The sequence below is a fragment of the Sinocyclocheilus grahami genome, unplaced genomic scaffold (genome assembly GCF_001515645.1).
Source record: "Sinocyclocheilus grahami isolate Dianchi unplaced genomic scaffold, SAMN03320097.WGS_v1.1 scaffold1330.1, whole genome shotgun sequence".
Taxonomy (NCBI): domain Eukaryota; kingdom Metazoa; phylum Chordata; class Actinopteri; order Cypriniformes; family Cyprinidae; genus Sinocyclocheilus; species Sinocyclocheilus grahami.
The window spans coordinates 218,210-230,725 of NW_015506509.1; the positions used below are offsets into that span (position 1 = coordinate 218,210).

Below are 12,516 nucleotides of genomic sequence, written 5' to 3' on the forward strand. Positions count from 1 at the left end.
AAAAAGGGGGGGGGGGGAACACAAAATCTTTTTTCACATCACAACTGGGTCACTAATATCCCCTCTGGCAAACTGAAGCCATGCTTTCATATGATTCTTTGAGTAATGGGCTCTATTGTGCCTTCCCTCTATACAGGCCACTGTTATTCAGAGCTATTGATATGGTTTAATTTATTCTGTCAGCTATCTTGACAGAATAAATTGAACTACGTAGCACCTTCAGAGCAAAGTCTTTAATGCTTTCCAAGTAGTTTCCACATGATTCAGTTCAATGTAGTTTGTTGTAAAACTACCAATGTTCAGAAGTTGCTTTTTTTACTGTTCTTCCAATGTATGCATTATATTAATTTATTTATATATGTATTTAATTTATATATGTATTTAATTTAATACTATATTTTTAAATTTTACATTTTGAACAGTATGTTAAACATTATTACTATAAAACTTGGTGAATTCACGAAAACAGTTTTTCTGCTTTATCAGAACTGCTGAAAGATAAACGTCATTAAAAAACTATTTGTCTGTCAGATTACAGGAAGGGTGGAAGGAAGTGAAGCATAGTAAAGGATTCCAATTTCCAGTCAAGGGTCAATTTAAGGTTACCTCTATGTTATCTTTGTGCTGACATATATCTAATATAATGTTTTGGTTCAGCAAGCTGTCCACTGTGCAAAGTAAATCTTTAAGAAAAAAACTGTGTTGGTTAAGATTTGTTTGCACAGTTGCTCTGTTTTCAAGAGCCTCTAAATTAAATTAACACATCCAAACAATACGCCTCTGAAATACCAGGCACACAGACACACACACGTCTGATACCACACACATTTGTCTCCGTTTAACCAATTAATAGGAAGGGAAATAAGCAAAGCCATATCAGGCTGGTAGGAGCCCAGAGGGGAGCGAGTGAATGAGTGAATACTGTTGAGGTGAGGTCATGCTAAGAACAAGGGGCTCGGAGAAGCAGGAGGGTGGATACTGGAGAAGAGGAGGAGGAGAAAACATGATTTGAATCTGCCCATCTGGTGACTTCAGCTCATGGTGATGGAAATAAAACCCTTGGCATGAATTAATCTGTAATGTCAGAAACCAAAGGAAAAGGAGTCAGGAGTCTTAAACACAGAAATAATTGAAACAATTGCTGGCATGCAGCTAGAATAAAGAGCTGCTATGCAGTAAAATTATTTTAAAAACTATAGTTTTTCATATTGAAAGGTTATAATGAAATCTCAAGGCAAACCTGACCACAGTTTGAGATGCTATTAATCTCTTCTGAAGGTCTAGAGCAGTGTTTCCCAACCAGGTGTGCAGTGGAAAATTATCATAACTTCCTATCTCTATTGTATTTCGTTATTATTAATTTAAATCAGTGCTAATGGTCATCCTTATGTCTGTGTGTGGGTTTTCTTTACTCAAGAAACACTATGTCTATAAAGGCTAATGTTTTTTTGTTTGTGTTTGAAGAGTGGAGAAGAGTTAGCATTTGTAGTATAGTTGTAGCCAGTATGCTTTTGTAAGTTTTAAATATCCTGTGCATAGCAGTTCATCTTTTATATCATGAGATTCTGAACAAATAAATTAAACAAGAAAATCTGAGCTCCCATATAGCTACAGTAACTTTAGAACCTGTGAGTTGATGAAAAAGTTGATGCTATGCACTTACTGCCTCAGATGTGGCTGTGCTAATGACGGACAAAACACGTACCTCAATCATTCGATGGTAAAAAAAAAAACCTTGTTAACTCCATTTGAGCATGATTTTCATAAAATGTTTAGTGCCTGATCATATATAAAGCCCCAATACCAAATTCTGACGATGCAGTGTTTAAAATATATATACTTTTTCCCCTTTCCATTTTTTTCTCAGTGCTTAGTGGTGTGCCGTGGGATTTTTAACTTATCAAAACTGTGCCACGGCAGAAAAAAGGTTGGGAAACACTGGTCTAGAGACACATGTCTAGGGTCTTTCTGTCAAGATAAGAATATAAAAGTCTCAATTAGCTTTCCATTTAATCTCATTGCTGGCAAGGAGACACAACTAAGATATTAAAGTCACATTTGTGCTTATTTCTTTTGGGAACATAAAAAAAGCAAATAAAGGGATTCACATGGATTCTAAGGATAATGAAAACAATATTTCTAAGGATAATTTCCACAGTTTATTAGTCTGAATGTCAGTGGAGGAGAAATATTATACATTTCTTTAGTTGGCGATGCTAATAAAAATGTTAAAAGTTTTCATGACAAAGAATTGACTGTTTTAGCAACTATAAATTCCCTGGTTTGAATCTTTTCACTAAATCAGTACACATACAAAATTGGAAAGTGCATGTATTACACAGAAGTGGAATGTATTTTTCTCGTGAAGCTACCTAAACCTGCTTATAAATCTAATTTACAAAACACTTTAGGCCGATTTCACTAAACGGTTACACCACCACAAACTAACACTCAAACCCGGTTTAAAAGATGGGGAATTGCATTGTGCAAATAGCATTTAGAGCTAATTCTTGGTTAGTGTTTGCGCCATTACCGATTTGCATAACTCTTTTAGTCAAAACAAGGCAGCGCATGCAAATCAATCTAATTCATTCTTAGTGCATTTCCCCTTGAAACCTTGGAAAAATCTAGAATGCTAGCATCAGAATACAGTTAAACACACTTTATCCAGACTTATAAATATAATAACACAAACAGAAGAGATTCAGCCAAGAGAGAAACGCTACCATATCATATTATATCATTACTTTTCATGGCTATTTAATTTACAGGCTAAATAAAAACATCTTATTGCTGATTACCAAAACTTTTTTTTAAAATGCCAATATTTTGTGTGTGACCAATCAAAAGATCGATTAGAATTAATTAGACTGTGGTGAACTTGAGAATAGTTTGCTGCTTGCTCAAGAGAATTATGCAAATAATTCTAAATAATCGTTTCATTATAATGGATGGAACGGATGTCTTAGAGCGCACTAAATCATTCTGACAGTGATCTGACTCAGTACTGTCTCGCTTTAGGTTTCATGTGTATCATGCTGAGCACTGACACATGACCAAAGACAGAAAAAATATCTCTTAAAATAGAATCACTCCTTTATTCAAAACATCTCTAGCAGAAAATCACATAAATCACATTTTTCAGCACATAATAATGTGCAAATGAGAAATGGCTCCACAAAGATCTCGGAGACATAATTAGGAGCCTTTTATTTGCTCTTTCCATCTCCCTGCCTCCGTTTCTTTCACTATTATTCTCTTTTTAACCTCTGATTGACTCTCTCTGTGGTGTCCAGAGGGGAGTGTGTTGAGGCAGGGACGGGGTCAGAGGTCAGGACATCTTGTGGCAGGAAGGAGGGGTGAGGTTAAAGGGTTAGTTCACCCAAAAATGAAAATTCTGTCATTAATTACTCACCCTCGTGTTGTTCGAAACCCGTAAGACCTTCGTTCATCTTCGGAACACAATTTAAGATATTTTTGATGAAATATGAGGGCTCTCTGACCCTCCATAGACAGCAAGGTAACTACCACATTCAAGGTCCAGAAAAGTACCAAGATGATCGACAAAGTAGTCCGTGTGACATCAGTGGTTCAACTGTAAAGTTACGAAGCTAGGAGAATACTTTTTTGCTCAAAGAAAACAAAAATAATGACTTTATTCCACATTTTCATCTCTACTGCGTCACTTGTGGACGCGCGTTCACGGCAGTACCATGACGCGAGCGTGTGGCGGTGCTGACCCAGATCCGGTGTGATGATGTCATTATGCCGGATCTGGGTCAGCGCCGCCACACGCTCGCGTCATGGTACTGTGTACAAGTGACGCAGTAGAGATGAAAATGTGGAATAAAGTCGTTATTTTTGTTTTCTTTATGCAAAAAAGTATTCTCCTAGCTTCGTAACTTTACAGTTGAACCACTGATGTCACACGGAATTTAATTTAGTTGTTTTCTGTCTTCACCCACAAGCATTGTAGTGTATCAGTTAAAACTTGTGTTAGAGATGACGCGTTGAGCCATGGAGTTTATGTGGGCGATGTGAATTTGAATCTGGCTGGCAAACATTTTTCTTATTCTGTCCTATCTATTATGCTTCTTTTTATTAGGTTTTATTAGCTCAGTCTGTGCTGATGTATCCATGCTCAATCAGTCTATTAATTACACACAGCACATTTAACTCATTGATTCAGACCAGTGCAGCCTTTGGCAGAGCTGTTCAGAAATTAGGTCAGTGTTCATTCCTCTGGCTCTGAAAAACATTATGCAATTTAATCGACTTGAACCAGAGTTAAGCATAAGCAAATGCTAAACATACCTCTGAATTACAAAGATTGAGTTTTGTACGTTTTTGCCATTCAATTCAATTAGTTTGGATGTGGCCAATTAAACAAAGTCAGTCACATTGTCATTCAACTCTCTAGTCAAACCAGGACCAGCTTCACCAACTCCAGCACCAGCAAGATTTTAAAGAAGCATAATAGATAGGACAGAATAAGAAAAATATTTGCCGGACAGATTCAAATTCACATCGCCCACATAAGCTCCATGGCTCAACGCGTCATCTCTAACACAAGTTTTAACTCATACACTACAATGCTTGTGGGTGAAGACAGGAAACAACTCAATTAAACGGGAAATTGGTAGGGATGCTCCAATCAGGATTTTTGAGTCCGATCACAGAAAGCAGTATCTGCCGATACCGATCACCGATACCGATCTTTTTAAAGCCTTCTTTTTATCATTTATAACTATTTATAGTGATACTCCAATCAGGATTTTTAGACATTTATTCAGGGCCTGAATTTCATTTTTGAAAATGGGGGGAATTCCCATTCTTAGCTCCGCTACTGATCCGTGGCTGTTTACCACAAACACAACATTTATCCATTATTTTGATTTCAAATCCAAACATTGTCACTGAAAATGGTTTTTCAGCATTGCAATTCTTTTTTTTACACAGTACAGTAATACAATCTATCCCAGATATGTTTAAACACAATAAATATAAGCAACACATTATTTAATGCTTTTTACTTTTGCATTTACTTCTAGATATATATATATATATAGTTGCTCAAGCAAGTGGCAAAACATTTAAACTACTTTTCTTACGTTATCACAAACTTACCATTGACAGAAATAGTCAGCTCTACTGCCTTTTCTTTTGCATTTAAATCTTTATTACAAGCGATCCTGCTGTTCATAAAGAACTTTGTTTTCCTACCTCCAGGAGTGCCATCTATTATTGCCTTCTTTATCTAAAAGTGCTCTTTCCCTTTAAACCTAGCCAAAAAGCCATATGTGTTGACTGTGAAATACAGTAGACACACATACTTTAATAATATGCATTTATGGTGTAATTACTACATTTTCGTGTCAATCCATGTTCATATTTACTGCAAACAATGCGCAGTTACTTTAAATCAGCGCTTGCAGCGCAGCAATAGACTCCGTGTGGAAACGATCTCTGATCTCTGCTCTGCTGGAACACACTGCCGGAGCGCAACCATGTACAGTGTGAACGCTCTGATCTGTTAACATGAGTGCAGAAAAAATTCACTGAGAAAAAGCACTGCAAATGGAGTAATGTGAACCTGGCGTTATGTGTGTGCGCTGTGAGTGTGTATGAGCACGGTCTCCAGGAGAGCGTGTGAGCGCTGAATGGTTAAACACTGGCAAGAATTAAAAAGAAATGCAAATTATAAACTTTAGTGACGATGTGACACTGCCTCGACTGTGCAAGTGACAATTCCTGTGTCAACTGTGCAGTGTGAAGCTGGCTTATAGACAGACAGATTTTGAGAGAGAAAGAGAGAGAGTGCGCGCAGTGATTCACTCATGCTGTTTGTGAAATTACGTCTCATACAAGGTTTTCAAATTACTTTATATGTTATTTAATGAAGAAATACGAAGGCGAGTTTCACTAGCGCCAGACAAAGACTGAGATGGTGCCGCTTCATGTCATGTCAAACCTCTCACGGCAGCATCATCAGCTTGAGATCGGCCTTTTTAGAGACCACCGATCAATCATCCCAAAGCGATTATCGGCCGATAGTGATCGTAACCGATCAATCGGAGCACCCCTAGTAATTGGGTTTGAGTCTATGGAACACTGCTATTGTGACAAGACAACACAACATTGATGATTTACAGCTCGGTTAAAGCTGATTAATTATTATAATAATTTCTGAATAAAGTATGTGAATGGTGCCTTACCATGGGGTCAGTAAGATTTTTCTATGTTTTTGAAAGAAGTCTCTTATGCACACTAAGGATGCATTTATTTTATCCAAAGTACTGTAAACACTGTATCACAATCCAGCATCATTACTCCAGTCTTCAGTGTCACATGATCCTTCAGAAATCATTCTAATATGCAGATTTGCTGCTAAAGAAACATTTCATATTATTTTCAATGTTGAAAACAGCTGCTTAACATTTTTGTGGAAATTCAAATCTGCGTTCGCCGGCTGGTGCTGAGCCAGAGACAGATGCGTTTTTTGTTTGTTTTGTTTTATGTGGAAAGGGCAGTAATTTCTTTTTAAGGATTTTTTTGATTAATAGAAAGTTCAAAAGAACAGCATTTATTTGAAATAGTTTTTTTTTATAAGAATGTAAGTCTTTACTGTTACTTTTTAGCAATTTAATGCATCCTTACAGGAAAAAAACAACTATTAATTTCTTGCTCAGATCCCTCCTTCAGTGCAAGTCTATGGTATTTTATCATCCACCAAACAAAGATTGTAGGTTTGAGATGGTATTAAAAAGAAAGAAAGATTAAAATTAGAGTATCACAACTTAATATCTTGACACTTTGGATGCAGTTAGTTTGAATTAGCCACTGTGACATCATTTATCATATATATATATATATACAGTGGGTACGGAAAGTATTCAGACCCCCTTACATTTTTCACTCTTTGTTTTATTGCAGCCATTTGCTAAAATCATTTAAGTTAATTTTTTTTCCTCATTAATGTACACACAGCACCCCATATTGACAGAAAAACACAGAATTGTTGACATTTTTGCAGATTTATTAAAAAAGAAAAACTGAAATATCACATGGTCCTAAGTATTCAGACCCTTTGCTCAGTATTTAGTAGAAGCACCCTTTTGATCTAATACAGCCATGAGTCTTATTGGGAAAGATGCAACAAGTTTTTCACACATCAGTGCAAGTCTATGGTATTTTATCATCCACCAAACAAAGATTGTAGGTTTGAGATGGTATTAAAAAGAAAGAAAGATTCAAATTAGAGTATCACAACTTAATATCTTGACACTTTGGATGCAGTTAGTTTGAATTAGCCACTGTGACATCATTTATCTTATATTCCAGCTGTGATTTGTGACAAAGTGCATGAAGATTCAAACATCAACACCCATGGGGATGGTGATCCACTCCTTCCAACAGCAAAGGTGCACCACAAAGGTAATTAATATATATATATATATATATATATATATATATATATATATTAAACTGTATTCAAAAAACGGCTCTTTATGACAATGACTAATTACAAGTCTATTTCCCTCACGGAAGATCCTCAGATCCAGATTGTAATTTTCCCCACTATGTCACCTGATTCAGAGACGCCACAAACTGAGACCACTGAGTCAACTCAGCCTGACACACCGACCCCAGATCAGACCAAGCCAAACCCACCTGAAATAAACAGTGCAACTTCTAAGGTGAAGACACTCTATACCGTACCTCATAAACATTATGTTAAAACATTATAAAAGAAATCAATATTTGGATTATGTGTACTGTTAGGTTAAGAAGACTTTTGGTCTTATATTTGTGTTTATTTTGCAGGGCAATGTGGTCTGTGTGGATAAAATACCAGTGCAATACAAATATGATGTGATGCTGAAACTAAAGGCCTCCTCCACATGTGTAAGTACTGGTCTGGATTTATCCTGTGATAATTGGGTGGAATCTGGGGAAATAATATTATATAATAGTAGCAGTGCTGATTCTAGATCCATCCTGACTAGTTTGAAAAGGCCGAAATTAAGTATAGAGTTGGAAAACTCACCCAAGCTTTAGTTTAATGAACAATATGCTGTTATATTATTGTAGATTATAATAGTGACTCATACACCCTACAATGAAAAGAAAAAGGAAACCAGTTTTTTATTACCATTTAGACATAATTCTAATATTTGTTGTAATATTTGTTGCAATGCAATTTGTTGCAATGTACTGTATGCTGATCACTCGGGACATACAGCACCCGCATACCATTACATTTCAGGAAACCCACACTAAAGTGTGATCAGAATAATCCACAATAATAATAATAAAAAAATAAAAACACCATTCAGAGCCTTTAGTCTCAGACAAAACAATAAACAGACTGTTAGTTGTGTCTTCCTTTTGCCAATATGACTGTATACAACATTATACAACAAGTCTTTTTATAAGTCGTCCCATATAGACCCTAATAAGTGTGTTATGCTTTGTGCTAAGGCTCACTGGGTGGACCCGTCATAGAGGCCTTGTGGCCTGCACATCAATGGCATTCCATTACATTCTATGGGTGGCGGCAGTTCGGCATTCACGCCAGAAACTCTGCCAAGATACACAGTCGGGCCTCTAGGTTTAGTTTCAGAGTCAGTAAAGAGCCTCAGTAGAATAAAGTATCTGCTACGAGTAGTAAATTAGAAAAAAAAAATCATGAATGACTTGTGTGTGTAAGTGACTAAAGCAGACTTCATGACATTTGATGATTTCAGCTCAAATTTGGAACGAATCTGACACCTATTATAACAAAAATAAAGTTAAACTGTCATAAAAAATCATCCGTCTCCAGCAAAAATGCCTTATACACTTTTAATTTTTGAAAGTTTGTTCAGTTTATTAGCAACATGATTATTTTAGTGTTAATCATAACATTTATGATCAAAATGGCATTTTTATGGATATTCTTCTATTCGCCAATGTTCCCTGGAGAGCTGTGATTGAGTGGAAGGGGAGGCTGTTGCTATGAGAGAACCTGAACATACAGGCGTCATATTACACCACATTCTATGAAAGAAAGAAATATGAGATACAGAGAGAGAGAGAGAGAGAGAAAGGGGAGAAAAAGAGAGGAAGGCTTAATGCATCACTCTGCTTTCTTTACCTCCGGTTTACATGTTAAATTATATATATATATATATATATATATGTATCCTACACTTATTACTTATTCAAAAACCCTTTCACCTAACAGGAAGAGACTAAAGTCAGGATACAGAGTGTTCTAGAACATCTCTGTGGTGAAGACTGCAAACTTGAAATCTATCAGAATGACAACACTGATGAGATCATTGTTTATGGAGACAGCATTGAAGGTTTGTATTGTCTTGTTGTTATTTATTTGCTGTACCACAAAAACACTGCTGTCAATGTCATGAAATCACCCCATAAAATTTTTTTTTAATTTTAAATATGATAAAAATATATGAATCTAAAATTATAAATATGAAATACATACAAATGTCTATAGATGATGGCATTTCAAACATCCATCTATCCGTCTTATAAAGCCAACATTCAAAGTTTATCATATAGTTAAAAATGAACATTGAATTTCAATTCATTTTTACATATAAATTCAAACTATAAAACTTCTGCATACTTTTTGTTATCTCACTTCAATCTGAATTGGAATTTAAAATTCTCTACAGCCTAAATTTATTGCAAAAAAATAAAAATAATGTGGGTGCATGTTAAATATTCCAGTGGTGTGAACAATCGGAATAAAATCTGACATTATTATTTTTATTTAATTTTTATTTATTTATATTTTGTTTCATGAAGCTGATCCTGAAGGAATGGCTGGGAAGTTCAACAATGACAACATCACTGATAAGGTCAGCACCACTGAAAACTTTGTCATGTAATCAAGTAAGCAGGGTGAAAAAGAGAGAAAGCACATACGTGACCCTGGACCACAAAACCAGTCATAAGGGGAAATGGAGATGTATACATATTCTGAAAGCTGAATAAATAAGCTTTCCATTGATGTATGGTTTGTTAGGATAGGACAATATTAGGTTGAGATACAACTATTTGAAAATCTGGAATCTGAGCGTACAAAAAAAATCTAAATACACCTTTACATACGCCCTAAATACGAGAAAATCGCCTTTAAAGTTATCCAAATGAAGTTCTTAGCAATGCATATTACTAATCAAAAATTAAGTTGTAATATATTTACGGTAGGAAATTTACAAAATATCTTCATGGAACATGATCTTTACTTAATATCTTAATGATTTTTGGCATAAAAGAAAAATCAATAATTTTGACCCATACAATGTTTTTTTGACTATTATACAAATATACCCCAGCGACTTAAGACTGGTTTTGTGGTCCAGGGTCATATATACAAAAGGAAGAGGAAGCCTGTATAGTACATCTGCTATCAGGATTTTGCGTAGCAGTGGTTTAATAACGCGTTACTCCCAGATTTCAGTCCATATGAATAATACACACCTATTAGGCCTCCGAAAAAGAAACACTGCACATTTTACCATGTGGTTTAGTTTAGGGTTAAATTAGGGTGATGTAAGGCTGTAACTCATTATAAGTGTAAACAGCTGTGCTGACAAATCAGATTAACACACTATATGACACTTCACATAAACCTAATTCCACTTAATTCACACAATATTGTAATACAATGCTATAAAAACTAAGATACAACACCCCCACCACCACCACATCCCCCTCCCCTCCCCAGATCAAAAAAACAACTAACTTGTGTTGGTAATGGTTTGTGTCTAGGTGGAAGTAGAGGAGGCGTTGTCCCGAATGGGCCAGCACTCTAAAATTGTCCTGATCTCTCTTCTGATAACGGGTTTGCTTCTTGCTGCTTTGTTAATTGCTGGATACCTTCTAAAGACTAATCGAGGTCAATCGAAGGGGCTACGATTGGTAAGTGTGACCATCTAATCACTGCACATTCCAAATGAATCAATAGTATTAGAGTTGAGGCAGGATCAATGCTCAGTATATCTAACTAATGTCTCGTCTCAATCAAGGCTGAGGACTCATTTCAAGTGGATGAAGAGACTCAAGGCAACACACTGCTGTCTGTGGCTCCTCTGCCTCAACAGGAACCTTTGGACAAGCCCATCATCAACGGAGAGTCTCCAGAATCTCCCCCCACCAATGGACACTCCGCCACCCAAACACAAGTGACCGATACTCCAATGTAAGAGACTCGTTGTCAACATCAATCCAATGACCAACATGAAGAGTGAACAAACATCATGGCTTCTCATGCACAACAACATTAGGTGTTATAAAAACTGCAACGGAGATGATGCTGAGAAAAACAATGATGAAAGTACAAGAAACTGATTGCTGGGCAGCCTTTTGTGTAAACACAAGAGATAAAATAACCAAATCGGTTCCAGTTGAGCCTGAAATGTTAGCTGATGAATAACAATTCAGAAACTGGATCAATTATATACAAACATTTACACTTTCAAATATGTTTGGATTCCACCAGTGCAAAAATTCTCTTGAGATCTTCCATGCTTACGGAATTTGTAAACTGCATATAATGAATAGGATTTGTTTTATACGTTTAGATGAGCCAAAATCTTAAGTATGTACAGTATTCATACTGGAAAAGCATTCTCAAGTCTACACTGCTGCTCTATAGTATGCTTAATAGAAAGTTTGTGAACATTAATGCGTTATCACAAAATATCAATAAACAATACTTTTACATTAACTTTGATTTTTAAATGCTATAAAAATTGTTAATGTAAAAGTTGTTCATGAAGTCGAATTCATTAATGTTTACGAACTGAACCTCATTGTGAAGTTTTATCCTTACATTTTAAGGTACATCAGAAAAGTTACTATATTGTCTGCATTCAACGGTTCTTAAAATTAGGATTCTTATCAGTTAGAATGTGGTTATCAACCCTGGCCTTTCACTGGCATAAATATAGTCTCATTTTCAATTGCCTAGGTTAGTATTTTGCATTTGCCACTCTTGATTTGATTCATTTCATTAAGGTTCTGGACTTTTATGCATTACAGAGATTTTTGCATTTGGCAGATGCTTTTGTCCAAAGCAACTCTTGCATTCAAAATACATTTAATCAGAGAGAGAGAGAGTATGTGTGAGAGAGTATGTGTGTTTCCTGGAAACTAAACTCAGGACCGTGGTATTTCTAGCATTATTCTCTATAAGCTGAGCTGAAAATGTGTAATAAGCAAAAAGCTTGAGTGGTAGAGTGATAACTCATAACACAATTACTGCAAAAAATCTTGCGCATTAGACACATCACTCATTAAACACATTTGCATGTACTGTAGATCTGGAAATGTCTAATGAATCACTGCCGTCATCACATTTTAAAAAAGCAACAAAGACAAAATAGTCTCTACAACAAATGACAAATTTGACCTTTACAGTTTTTGTAACTGCATATATTTTTATACAAAGTATTTTTTGTTTTATATTTTTTTGGTTTTGTGTGTAATCTAGACACTCAG

The 12,516-nt window shown here is 35.7% G+C and overlaps 1 protein-coding gene across 2 annotated transcripts in view; it reads left to right on the forward strand.

Annotated features, from left to right (window-relative positions):
* The window catches only part of LOC107569292 (uncharacterized), a 22,344-nt gene extending 10,658 nt beyond the window's left edge, over positions 1–11,686 (forward strand). The window contains exons 2-8 of one of the 2 annotated variants that reach the window (XM_016255345.1): positions 7,342–7,434; positions 7,549–7,697; positions 7,825–7,905; positions 9,227–9,347; positions 9,817–9,869; positions 10,786–10,935; positions 11,043–11,686. In XM_016255345.1, the coding sequence (XP_016110831.1) occupies positions 7,342–7,434; positions 7,549–7,697; positions 7,825–7,905; positions 9,227–9,347; positions 9,817–9,869; positions 10,786–10,935; positions 11,043–11,219 (824 nt within the window). In that variant the 3' untranslated portion in view covers positions 11,220–11,686. The remainder of the gene's footprint in view (positions 1–7,341; positions 7,435–7,548; positions 7,698–7,824; positions 7,906–9,226; positions 9,348–9,816; positions 9,870–10,785; positions 10,936–11,042) is intronic. The other variant, XM_016255346.1, reaches the window with a different exon arrangement.
* Positions 11,687–12,516: the final 830 nt, after the last annotated feature.